The sequence below is a fragment of the Chamaea fasciata genome, unplaced genomic scaffold, assembly GCF_029207755.1.
Source record: "Chamaea fasciata isolate MVZ Bird 193981 ecotype frontalis unplaced genomic scaffold, bChaFas1.0.hap1 SCAF_5, whole genome shotgun sequence".
Classification (NCBI taxonomy): Eukaryota; Metazoa; Chordata; class Aves; order Passeriformes; family Sylviidae; genus Chamaea; species Chamaea fasciata.
Genome location: NW_027094090.1, coordinates 60,894,905 through 60,908,493, shown reverse-complemented (window position 1 = coordinate 60,908,493; position 13,589 = coordinate 60,894,905). Strand labels below are relative to the sequence as shown.

At 41.2% G+C, this 13,589-nt stretch overlaps 1 protein-coding gene across 2 annotated transcripts in view; it reads left to right on the top strand.

Moving 5' to 3' along the window:
* Window positions 1–12,809, top strand: part of SLC41A2 (solute carrier family 41 member 2) — a 62,441-nt gene extending 49,632 nt beyond the window's left edge. Inside the window, exons 11-12 of one of the 2 annotated variants that reach the window (XM_066183946.1) lie at window positions 6,960–7,093; window positions 11,056–12,809. In XM_066183946.1, the coding sequence (XP_066040043.1) occupies window positions 6,960–7,093; window positions 11,056–11,152 (231 nt within the window). In that variant the 3' untranslated portion in view covers window positions 11,153–12,809. The remainder of the gene's footprint in view (window positions 1–6,959; window positions 7,094–11,055) is intronic. The other variant, XM_066183949.1, reaches the window with a different exon arrangement.
* Window positions 12,810–13,589: the final 780 nt, after the last annotated feature.

Genomic DNA, 13,589 nt, shown 5'->3' with positions numbered 1-13,589 from the left:
GGCTGCTTGCTCTGATTTGACCTCTCTTTCTAAATTAATTTCTTTGAAGTTTAAAAAACAGCAAAAAATGCTGTGATTGATTTCGTTCGTAGAGCGATCTCTTTTAAAATAACTCTCCACTTTAGACATAAAACTAAATCAGTTTTAGCTAGAATAGTTTTCTGCTAAAGGGAGTCTGAATAAATTGAGCCTAAGAAAGGCTTAGGTAAAGGTTAAACCCTGACTTTGCACAAGCTTTTATGAAAAATTGGGGCTGCTGTGGGTTGTAGATTTTGACTTGATGTAGGACTGCAAATACCTGCTGACAGCACAGAGACCTCCTTCTGCTAAAAAGTCATGAATTGTCACAGTTAAAGTCTAGTTTTTAGAATAAGCCAAAGCCTAATGGTTAAACTCTTATTATTCGGCTGTGTGTTACTCTGACAGCTTTATGTATTAGAGAAAAAAAGAGAAACCAGGGCATAAACTTTGGATTGATTTTTTTTCTCTGACTGAGGAAAACAGCTTTGCTGGTTGTTTGTTTTTTAATTAAAAACTCTGATTGAAATGAGATTTTCAGACCCACATAATTTTACTGCAAGTGGTATGTCTCATTTTCCAAAATGATCTGTCCATGTGTTGCATTGTGATAGGATGTGTGCTCCTGAGCACCTAAAGGAATGTTAGCTCAGGTTGCTTTTACTCAAAAAATAGGGACAGTCAATGTCAAAGTCAATAATGTTATTAAAACATTTACAAAATATATTTTAAACAGTGTATAAAGGAACAAAAATATTTTCTATATTTTTTCCTCCCTGAATAAGTCACTACTTTTGGTCCTAAATGCCTCTGACTTTGCCAGCAGAAGTTTTTTATTGACAGTGAATTGAATCTCAGAGTCCAGAGGCTGGAGCACACCAATAGAGTGACATTTCATGTAATGGGAGAAACAATTGGCTTCTTGTCATGCCCATAGAGAAGATGAAGTTGATTTTTCCTCTTTTAACAAAGATTTCCTTTTAAAACTGATTAGCATGCAATCTGGGGAGATGGCATTTGGGTACGTCTTTAAGTGCACTGAGAAATAAAACCAGACTCTAATATATCCAATTTTTCAGTCTTTGGCAAAGTTGTAAATGCAACTGGAAAAGCAAGGTATTTTTGTGTGGTATCAGGAGTCTTGTACGTGATGATGTGTAACACAGCTAGTGAAAGGCACAGTGCTGCTGGCTGGTGAGCATATGCTCTGGTTTCTGCTCTGCTGCTGGCTGCACTTGCTTGATTTTTTTCTCTTTTCCTTCCCATTCCCCATATTTTTAATTTTTTTTTTTTGTAATTAGGATGGAATTGAATGAAATGTGTTTTCATCCAAAGAAAGTTTTGAAAGTGTCAGAGTTCATGCCTGCACAAGGGAGCACGTTATGACCACAGGAAGTCTTTCTTCAAACTTTGCATCACGTCTACTGGACTTAATCTCTTACTTGGGCTGGAGGACACCTCAGCCTTGCAGGATCCTGCCACTTTGTCACATCCCCCAGTGCTCCACATCCGTGTCCCAGTGCCAGGGTGCTGCTCACAGCCCTCTGCTGCCAGCTCTCCTGTCCTACAGCAGCTGCCTGAGGCCAGTACCATGGGGCAGCTGCTGGGTACAAACAGGAAGGGATTTTGTAAATTTGCAATTATTTAATGGAAAAAATTGAAGCTTGCCAAAAGGACAAATCCCCAAGTTTCCTTCCACTGGTGCAAATCCAGTTTTGTCAGTCTCTGTGGCAGTATCAGGGCAGTCCAGTTTTCTTTCCACTATCTTACAAGCCGTGAAGGAAATCACCCAAAAGCTGTGCACCCAAGGGCTGTGCAGAGAGGCCATTTCTTACTCCATTGCCCCAAAAATGGAAGTTTCTGGGTTTCTGTACATGTGATTTCAATTTTGTAAAGCCCCCAGCTCCCTCCCTCCCTCCCTCCATGGTTGAGTTCTGCAGCTGCTGGTTCCCCCTTGCCTGGGCTTGGTTCCCTGGCTGCTCTGCCCCCTGACCCCCACCACACCAAGGGATTTCTCCTGCCCCACAGGAGTACTTAAATTTGAGTTTTCAGTGTGTCCTGCCTACAATATACAGTAAGGCAGGTGAGAAAGCAAAGCTGTGCAGACAAAAATTCCACCCTGAAAAATCCGCCCAGAAAGCATGAGCCATAAATAAAGCACACAGAGAGGAATTTTCTTTCTTCAATTTAATTCAAGTTACTTAGAAAAATAATCAGGCTTGAATGGCTTTTTTAAGGAAAGATTCATGAGCAGTTCACACTTGTGTTGGCAATGTATAATTTATCTTTTTTTCTTTATTAACAGTATATTTAAGTATGAGGAGATACTTTTCTACAACAAGCCTTCTACTGCATACAAATAGGTTAAAAAAAAAATCCAACCCCACATTGATGTTAAATTATTCGTACACATTGTATTGTGCATGCATGTAAGAAAATAACACTCTCTGTAACAAGAGTAATAGTAAGGACAGTCCCTTTTTGTACCTGAAAAGTGCAGCAGACTACAGTGAAACCCTAAAACATCTGGGGTCAACTTACTTCTAAAAGCACTTCTGCTTGTGGATTATTTATTTCACTTGTCTTACACAGCGCATGGTTCAGGCAGTTTGCACATTTCTGTCGTAATGGACGTGGTTTATGAAGAGGCTAAAGCATGGACTGGGCCAGGTTTGGGGGCAGATCCCACCACCCAGAAGTCACCACCATGTTCAGATGGGCCAAACTCAGCCTACACTCCAGGTTAAGGTGCTTGGGGCCATCTGGGGGGAATGACCCCTCGGCTGTGGGTATCATGCCAAGTACAGAGCCACCAGCACCGCTGGGCTCAGCGCTGGCCCTGCCAAGTGATAGGGAGGCATCAGCTGCTCAGAGATGAGGATCACTGTTCCAGCAGATGTGAGGGGGCTGGGGACAGAGTTGGGGAGCAGGAATTCTCCCACTGGGTCCTCTCTGTGCTCATCACTGCTCGACATAACTAATGCACACTCTTCTACAACAGCAGCTTCCCGGGTGACCCTTGCAGCCCCACGGGCACGTCTGTGTTTGACTTTTTGCTGTGGCTCTGTGCTGCCCGTTTGTCTCCCAAGATCAGCTGTGGCCACAGCAGAAATGGAGCCAGGAGAGAGGCAGAACTCAGGAGCAGACCAGCCCCTCTTCTCCTCCAGCTGGGAAATCCAGTGAAGAGTTAGAGGGTAAAACCAACCCCATTCCCTGGCTGCCTCCCACTGCAGGTGATGGCAGCCAGCTCACTGGCATGAGCATGAACAACCCTGAATGTCCTCCTGTGTGGCTGCAGTGGAAAGAGATTTTTTGGCTCAGACAAAACAGCACATCCAACAGGCCAAAATAAATGGCTATTCCTTAACATTTGTCATCCTGCTCTGAGCTGGTGAGGGCTTGCTGCTCACTGCACAGGACGTGACCATATCCAGCATGCCAGCTGTTCATTTTAAACACAGATCTACAGCCCGTTCACAGCACCTCAAAATAGATATAACGCACTAAACAGCCAGGTTGTAGTAGTTTGTGATCAAGGTTTTTCAAAAGCAAGTGACTTCAAGCACCCACTGAAGTCCACATAAAAGCCTTCTCAGTGCTGAGCATCCACCTGTAGAGCTACCCTCTGTGGGGAGCCAGAATTTGGGTAATCCAACCCTAAGGTATTGCTAAAAATGCTGGCTGGAGCAAGAGTCACCCCTCACATCTCCTGAATGTGTTTTGCACCTAAAGCTTTTCTATCACAGCTACCATATAGAGGTTTTGCGTCTCCAAAGTTGTGAAGCTACAGAGAATATTTCAGTGACGATGCCAGAGAAAAGTACAAAAAAGAAAGGGGGAAGCACACCCTGTTCTTTAAATATTTACTTTCTGAAGCAACTTTTGTCTTAAATGGAAAAAAAACCACATCACATTCTGTTGGATGGATTAACAGCTAACTGAGAAAAAAACTGGACCAAAATATGAGCACTGTGGGATGCAAGACCAAACTAGCACACAAATAGCTTGTAGGAAGTTTGGGGGGGGGGGGGGGGGCAGGGAAGGGATAGGGGAACCTGCCTCAGACAGTTGCTTTTTTAACAAACATACAACCATTGAACTACGAACGTAAGAGAGCCAGGCTACACTATGAGAAGCCCTTGCAACAGTCCCATATACTCCATAAATGAGACTAAACTGCTTTAAAGTAAAACAACAACCAGCAGTCAGCAATGGATCAGGAATTCAGAGGGGTCAGACACAGCCAGCCAGCCCCCTGACAGCCACTGGCCCAGTGCTCCAGGTTATAAATAGAGCCTGGGCTATGAAAACTGTGGCTGTTCCAGAAAAGATAAGAGATTTATTTGTATGGTATGATAGAAAAAATAATGACCTGAATCCTGCCTAAGACCAAATCCAATTGTGAAAGGACTTCAGTTGCTGTTTGCTATGTTAATTTGTTTTTCAATGAGATTTATTCAGCAACTTACTTTTATGAAATAAAATGCAAACTATTTTTCTTCTTTAGTCACATCTGTGTCCTGGAAACTAATATAATTCAGTGGATATTACTGGCTACTGTACAATTTGACATTTTTCAGGATCTGGCTCTGATACTGTTGAAACAGCTCTGCCTTCAGCTGAGTTTATTTAATTCATCAATCATTTTTGAAAGAGTTTTTTGGATCATAAGATTGACATGCAGGCAAGTTAAACCCCCCATTTTTAACCATCTATCAACTTATAAACAGATTTTATATTTTCGTAAGTGCCTCAATTTTGCTTCTGCCTCCTTTTGCCCATCAGTTGCCTGCGGGTGCTGAGGTAGCTACAGAGCATTCCCTCACCTGCATTCAACTGAAACAAACGTGGAGAAGTGTGACCTTCTGCTTCCACTAGCTGGCTAACAGATCCACACTGAAATCCCATTTTTCTTTGTTTATCTGCTGTGTATAAATTACTATTTGCTTACCCAAAACAATCTGCCATCCCAAAAAGCTGTTAAACACAAAGCAACTGCTACGGAGACATTCCCCTTAAGAAAAAGGTCATGGTCTTACACTAGAGATGATTTAGATGAATTTGTAACTCACTGGAACTTAGAAAAATTCCTGTCAATGGCATTTAGGAAGCAACTGAAAAAGAAGGCTGCTTTTCTTCTCCCTAGGAAAAACACACAAAACCAGCATGTAGGAAGATGAGGCCTTTTATATTGCCTTCCATGCTTAGAGAATCAACATGAAGATGAGTGTTTCAGTTTTCAAATGACATGCCCAGATTGTTTATAGCAACTTATCAGGACCAATGTCTCGTCAGCCAGTTTTGGTTGTCCATCTTAGATCAATTAGAGATGCACGACTTGAAGAGTATGGAGGTCCTCACAGCTCCATCCTGGATATGAATTAAGTCAACCACAATTGCTTTGGGCATTCAAAAAATCTCTTAAGTCACTTTCCAAATGCTGATTCTTTTCTGATGGACCATCCCCAATTCATTTGGGCTGAGAGGCTTCAAATTAAAATACAATGGGAGTAGTTGTATTCTACACAAAACTCATTAAGACTTACAATAGGTTCATGGTTTCTCTTCCTAAGGAATACATTCACATTTCTTTCAGCCATGGGTTTTAGATATCATTAATCTACCCAAATCTGAATTTTCAGGCCTAGAAAGATAGATTTTATACTGGTATTGGGCGCAAGATCACTTTCTAAAGAACTTATTTTCACCACTCTTCTCAAAGCATGTGGTATCCAGAACCATTCCCATATTTCCTTGCACCAAAGGTAAATGAAGAATATTATTACCCAGAACAAGCTCAGTCAAGGAAAGCACAAAAGCAGACTCCTTTTCTCCACATGGTATCTTATCTCTGCTGCTGAAGTGAAACCTACCAAGAGACAATGCTTTAAATAAGTATAAATAACATTAATTAGAACTGGAGGAATGCAAGATCAATGAAATTCACCAGAACACAATTAACATTTGTTTAAACAGTGTAGCAGTATTATTCATTTCTACAGCTAGATCGTCACAATCCCGTTACCCTGCAAAGAGAGCTGTCCTTTCTTACAGTTGATTTAAATAATTTTGACTGTGCTGCTTGCAGCATCATTCAAAAAAAAGAAAATATTAATTTACAAAATAACCCATTCTCCATATTTATTATGACAAATAAAAATCTTAAATAAAACAGGCTTTCTCTCCCCTCTTTCCCCCCAACCCATCCCTCATTCCAATTTCAGGTAGCTTGGCACTGAGTAATTAAACATTAAAAAATCAAGTTTGTAGACTTCATACAGCTGCGTTTGGTGCAAGGAGCTGATGTTCTGGAAGAACTCTGTGGTCATTTCGTCAGTAGTTCTCGTAGACTTTGCATAGGTGGGGAATTTCAGGTAGTTGCCTACTCCCGCCAGCTGGAGAACGTAATTTGAATCCTCTTCGAGTGTTTCGTACTTTCCTATGAGGTCGTAGTGAATGTGGCAAGGGTGGCAGAGGGAGTACACAGTCTGCCAGTGCTCGTTGAAGGGCTCTTCTCTTTGGGTGTGTGGATCGATAAGATATGCCACAAACTCTTCGAATTTCACGTCATCACCTTTCCGCAGAGCTTCCTGGGTTGCGTTTTTCCTCTGGCGCCTCACGATTTTGGTGCCGTATCGCTTGTGGAAGGAAGTGTTGTACTTCTGGGTGAACTTGTTCCTGTAGGCTGACACCAGTCTTTCAAAAGGCTCACGAACAAAGAGGAACTTCATGTAGTTTTTCAAGCGGTGGTTGATCTCTGGGATGCTGTACTGGTTGAGGGTCTTCAGGTTTGAAGACACGTGGGCTTCGTTGGCCGGGATTTCCATCGGGTCGCTGTACTTGCCTCTTCCTGTCAAAACCATCATGACTCTCTTCCAGTTTGTGCAGGCCACTTTGGGAACATAGCAATAGATCATTTCATGATCTTCATCCACGACCAGGTGCTTGAGATCATTGGGTGTCAGCACACGGCGCTTCCTGCTGGACACACTGTTTGCTCGGCACGTGTCTGTCACTTGGTCTCGTCTGATCTGATGAAGAATTGCTGTGTTGGACAACTGCAAAGGAAGCACAGGTACCAGTAAGTCATAGGCTGGGAAACTCTCAATGCCTTCTTTACTTATTACACAAATTCACAGAAAAGCAGATCTTTCCCTGCATGGAATAATTAATTATGTGGCTGAGTACAACTGATACTATTCTTGAAGATGAACTGGTTTTGTTTCCAAACTTCTTGAAACACACTGATTAAATGCTATTCACAGAGCATCCAGAGCTTTGCTTTGAAGACAACAGGAAGGAGCACAAGTGCTCACACAGCACGGTGGCAAGTGTATTTACAGAACCCTCATCCTGAGATGTGATCACTGCTTCTCTTAGGCCTGGAAAACAAATCTCGCCTCCACTCTGCAGTCCAGCCCACAGCTACAGCAGTGTTGGACCTTTTGCTGCCGAGATGGGGTAGGAAGATACTGGAAAATTTGACAAAATGAAAAGTGTGTATTCTTGTTAGTGGTGTCTTTTAGGTTGGAAAATTTAATAGTCATGGCTTGTTTCTCGGCTATGACCTTGAATATTGTTTATATGGCTATGGCCAGAATAAATGAAGCTCATGGATATTCCTGCTATCCTCCAAGAAGAAAATTCATTTGGATAAGATGACCATGCCAGTGCAGGGCTCCTGTGTTTGGTTATTCAGAGGTGTCTCTGCATGGCATGGGGTTTTGCTGTGCAGCCCTATCCTCACTGCTACAAATACCTTATTACTTATTGAGAATAAACTGCATCAAAGCAACAGTGGGAAGATTTTAGTAATGTTATTTACATTTATTTAACATAATTTACCTGTGAATTTCAAAGAGTCTTATGCTCAGTAACTAATTTAGCCTCAAAGACAAGAATTAAAGCAAGTATTGACCTTTCTACTTGATAGGCAAGGAGGTCTGAGATTCATTCTTGTATGCTGACTCTTTCAAAAGTATTTACCTTGTACCTTCTTGTTGAATTAACATGAATCATACAACACTGAAAAGAAGTATTTGAGGCAATGTAGACTATACACCTGCTATGTGTGTTCCTTTGGTTATGGGGGTCTTCCTCCCAGCCAGTATACCAGACAAAACCAGTACATGTCAGGCTAAACCCTTTGTCCTTGACAAATGGTTTTGCACCAGCTTGGGAGTTAATACTGAACCTCCAGTTCCTGCAGTCACATGTCAAAACTCTGCTTTCAATAGCAGTACTTAGCCATGATTCATACTTAAAAACCCCATCAAAAATCAAAGAACAGGATCCAAATGAACTTTAGAGTCAAAACCCAAATGAAACTCCAAAATGGGACCAAACCAGTCGCAGGATTTCTGAGCTTTGGACAGAAAGGAAATAGAAATTGCATTGTCACAGACAAGCACTAAGAGCCCACGCTTCACCCACCCAAGGGGCAGCAAAAGCTTTTGCAGCATGTGAGCAACAGAGACCCTTCCTCTGTCTGGGCTGTGGTAGGTTGCAGAGAAAGGTTTCCATGGGATGAGCAACAGAGGGGCTGGTGCAGCTCAACTCTGGCAGGAGGATTTTTTCGTCAAGAGAGTGTACATGTGCCAAGCCTGGGACCTCTGTATTTTGCACAGTGCCACCCGCCACTTCTCTGAATTCCCTGCTACTTTCCTCATCTCTTTTGCCCCTCTGTTCAGTAAAATGCTGGCTAGTGGTTAAAATGTGCAGTAGCCCAGTGCAGCTCTTTTAGACAGCTTGTCTTGTCTTTTGTTTGTGTGTGGTATCCCCCTGGATACCTCCCAGGTGCACTTCAAGGGCAGTTTTATGTTATAGTCAAAGAGATGAGAAGCCAGATGTGAAAAAAGCTTCATGCTTCCTAGGAAAACTGACTGGCAGGGAGTTTCCAAATTAGATGCTAGAAAGCAGTTGTCAGGGACCACACAGATTTTTCAAGAAAATTGCTTTTTCTGTTAAAAAAAAAATTAAAATCCCTATTTCAATTTATGATGTCCTCAGAGCAAAACAGAAGTAGTGGATCTCAACTAGCTCTATACTGGTTAGTTACTAGTCACTAATTTTCAAAGAACTAAACAAAACCTTATGCAAACATACAGACATGCAAATTCTCCTTTGCAGATAAAAAGCTGAAATCTCTACTCCTGCAGATTTTCCTCAAAAATCATATAGCACAGGAATGCTGTTTGCCCCAGGTTTTAGAGTAAAAAAAAAAAAAAAAAAAGCCTGAATATATTGCTACACTATAATATGTTAATGCACTGCATTTGATTTTCTGGTGCTGTTCTTAAGATAAATACAGAATTAAGTGGATGAGATTCTATGGTCTGTATTAGATAGAAGGTCAGATTTGATAATGTAATGGTTGCTTCCGACCCTAATCTGCAGATGAATCTTTGTAGATCTGTGCTTTGCTCCTGATTTCATTCCTGCATCAATAGGCTAAGCACTTCTTCCCCATACATTAACATTAATGAGATTTTCAGACATATAGAGTAAGGGGAAAAAACGTAGCCTTAGTATTTGCAATTACCAATGAGTTTGTACTACATTAAATTCATTTAGAATATTACACTTGTGCATTTTCAAGTGGTACTTTCCTCTTGCTCTTTTTAACATGGGAAAAAAACATGAAGAAATGACACAAAAGCTACATTTACTAAGTATGCAGCAACACCCCAGGATGAGCTGTGCATGTGCTCTGGCCTGCCTGGGGGCACACAGAGCACATATCAAAAAACAATGCCACAGTAGAAGGGGATTGTCTAGTTCCAACCAATGACAGCATCCTATGGCTGATGGATGAAGGGCCACCTAGGAAATAGAAAGCTCGACTTCCTTTTTATTCTATCCTGCTGACTTCAGTTTACTAAAACAAACAAACAAACAAAAACCACAACCAAAAAACCCAAACAAAACAAAACAAAACAAAACAAAACAAAAAAAAAAAAAAAAAAAAAAGAAAAAAAAAAAATGCCCATCTAGTGACTGTCTTAGAACAATGCCAAGTGTATCAAAGCCCATTTCTTCTGCAGCTGACTAGCTCACCTGATGCCCCCTGGAAGAGCTGACCTACTTGCTTCCCCCAGAGACACAGGGTCCTCCTGGCTGTCCTCAAGGTTTGATGGGAACAGCCCTCTTGCTGAAGGAGTGGCTGATAGTAAAGCCACGCTGGCCCTGCTCTAATGTAAGGTCAGGTAAGGCACCTGAGAGCCTTTAATGGAATCCTGAAAGAACCACCAAACTCTCCTTTGCACAGAGGACACACTCTGTGGCCCCTAGAGTCTACAGCACCACAGAAGGTAATCATAAGAGCCGTTTTTGATTTAGTATTTTGAAACTATACACTAACAGTGAGTTAGCTGATGGTAATATGGTTCCTTTTCATTTAAAGTTACAGGCAAGGCTTTAAAGCCACATAACAATTTCACTCCTGAAGCTGGTGAGGGGAACTAGGGAAACAGTAAGTTTAAATGAGACTGGAAATACATTTGTTTAAATAGAGGTCCACTTGGCCAGGGAAAAAGTGCAAATGTGCTCACAGTTAATAAGGAAAATATACCCTACAAATTTAAGGAGCAAGAGAGAAGATCCAAGAAACAGATATCTTTAAACCCATGGATAGTGAAGGACAAGACACACAATTAGAGTCGTGGACTGTCTTCCCCCAAAGCTGTAAAAGATGTGGCTACAACAGAGTTGTGAGCGTGCAGCTGCTGCTTGGACACTGATGGTTGTGCCTGTGCTCATTACCAGAGGTCCCTGCTGACCCCTCTGCTCTAGAAACCACAGTAACTAATGGCCTAAATCCACTTTGGGAGAGGACACTTTTAAGCCTGTGTGCAGATTACCCTGACAGCAGTGTGGGGATGGTGATAAAATCAGTGCTCAGGTGTGTCATCTGATAGTTCAACTTGGACTTCATCAGGGCATTAAAGGTTTTGGGAAGACATCTGATAAAAGCAGCTGTTCTTCCCTGAAAGGACTGACACTGGAGATGCACTTAATCATGTTTTTGTTTTCCTGCAGAAGTTGTAAAGGGGAACAGAGAAGAAGGGCATGTCAAGATCAAAGCTTTCCTTCCTTTTCTGATGCAGCAACCAAGTTGAACAGCGAAGCAACATGAGCAGCAGGAGACTTCTAAGCTCAGTGGCATTAAAAGAAGAAAAAGTAGTCTGGGGACAGTCTGATCCCAGAAGCTTGTCATCTCCATCAGTCCCAAAGTAACAACAAGGGAGGAAAGTGCAGCACACTTGCTCATGTGGATGTCTTCTGTTCAGTGGAAGGTGGGGGTGTGTGTGCAGGAGGGGCAGGAGGGCTTTCTGAGGAGAGCACTAGAGAATACACTGACCAGAAATCAACTGGCAGTCATCAACTCATTACAGACAAAGGTTATTCAAGGTAAACCAGAGTAATGAGATGGGAGGTATTTCCTTCTGGTTACTTAGGCACAGCAGGATAAAGTAATCTTTGAAGACCGTTCCAAGCTTGATGGCCAAGCAGCAAGTACAGATTTAAACACAGGGAATTCTTTTTTTCTGAATATAGGAGTGTACTGAAAACTAGGTGAAGAGACCAATTCAATTCATAGGTACCTGCGCTGAAAGCAGTTTTTTAAATAGAAGGATGGAAATACTGAAGTGTCACTCAAAAAGCCCACTAATTACATTCTATCTCACTATAAAAATTATGGTGGAAAGCAGTATCTTCCACATTTACCAGGCAGGGTCTTGTTTATTTCTATTGCAATGCCTGCAGCTAGTTCTGTATTACTGTAACCAGCCTAACATGACATTTGATCATGGCACACTGAAGGGCAAAATTATCCAAATTAGTTTAGCATGGAATAAAGAGGATAAATATTGTGAATGGCGTTTGCAGGCCCATTCCTTGCTAAACTGGTTTTCCTCTTCAATTTTGCCTTAACGAAGCCTTTGCACCTGCCTTTAATTCTTCAGTTACCTTTGTGTTTGGAGGTTTGGTTTTTGTCCTATGTTAGAACTGTGCAAATTGCTGCAGAGTTCCCCTCATCTCTGGTCCATGAATTAAAAACCAGCTGACACCCAGCTGGGTCTCTCCAGCACTGTTAAAACCAAAGCTCATCTCCACCAGACTCTACTTAATAGTATTTGTTCAGAAGGGGTGTGTGTAGCAGCCTCAAAGTCCACAGAAAGAAAGGTCTTAAAGTGAGAACAGTCAGACTAACTATAGGTGGCACTAATGGTCCTGGTTGTGTGACACCGAGACACAGCTGTCTGAAATCTCAGTTATTACCAGCTCTCCTTCCCCAGCCCATCAATTACACCATCTGAGTTCTAGGATGGTGTTCATTATAGAATATACAAAATGTTTTTCAGTATTACTTTGTTTTCCCAGATGCTAAAAGGGTGGGGGATTTTTGAGCATTAGGTTACTTGCAAGTATATTTCCAATCCTGTTTTTCACATGAAAGGTGTGAATAAGATTCTTGCAACCTTGATGGAGAGCCTTGAAGTTACAAACATGGTTTAGACTATTTTAAGACTTGGCTTTTACAATTTGCATCCATAACTACCCTACTTAGTGTATATATGTGCTATACACCAAGTTCTAGATTGTATTCTTAAAAATGTTCAGCATTAGACAATAATAGGGAACCAGCAATTTTTCATACTTGACAGTCCAAGCGTTTCTTAAATCATCACAAATAATTATTACTCTGTGCGGATTTCTACAGATGACAGTTAGACAATTGTAGCTGTGTAAATCAAAACACTGTATCTAAAAGAACAATTGTATTTTTGATAAAGGGATTTTATTAAAAAAAATTGTTGCAGTTCAGGTCAGTTTAAAGTAATAGCTTTGCAACTTTTCATATTTTGATTTACTTCACGTTTCATTGCATATTATTTTTGACTTAACTTTTTCAAAAACTTTGAGCACTCAAATGAGGAGCACACCAAAAATTAATATTCGTTCAGAGAAAGTATATTGTGCATCCTGGAGGTGGAAATACTTAACATCTTCCCAGAAAACTTGTGGACAGACAAACTAGAATATGAATTTGCTATGAAAATGTCTCTGCAGAGTGGCTGGATAATAGAAGATAAAACTAATATTAACTTAGGAGTGTTTTTACCAAGTGAGAACATTTTAGAAGCAAATTATATCCTCTGAAGGAAACCCTTGAAATATTACAAAGCTGTCTTATTTTCTCAATTTCATGCATTGAACCTACTGCCCTATGGAGAAGATTAGGCTGAATATGCTTTTCCCCCCCAATTCTTTGTATTGCAAACCAAGATAACCACACAATTTTTAGTTCCCATTGCAGAGAATGCACCAGGGCTATGAAAAGAAGGATCAAAGCTCTTGAAAGTAAAACAGTCATACACAGTAGCTGCTCATACTGTATTGCCAAAAATCCTGAATTGCTTCATAAATTCCCTCCTTCTTCTTCTTGTGCATGTCCCCAACTTTGTCTGTGTGTGTCTGCGTGCACTCAGAGAAGGGTACAGCACAGAAGGGTGAGATAGTTCAGCATTACTGTGGGGACTGTGGATTCAAAATCTTGAAAAATCAGA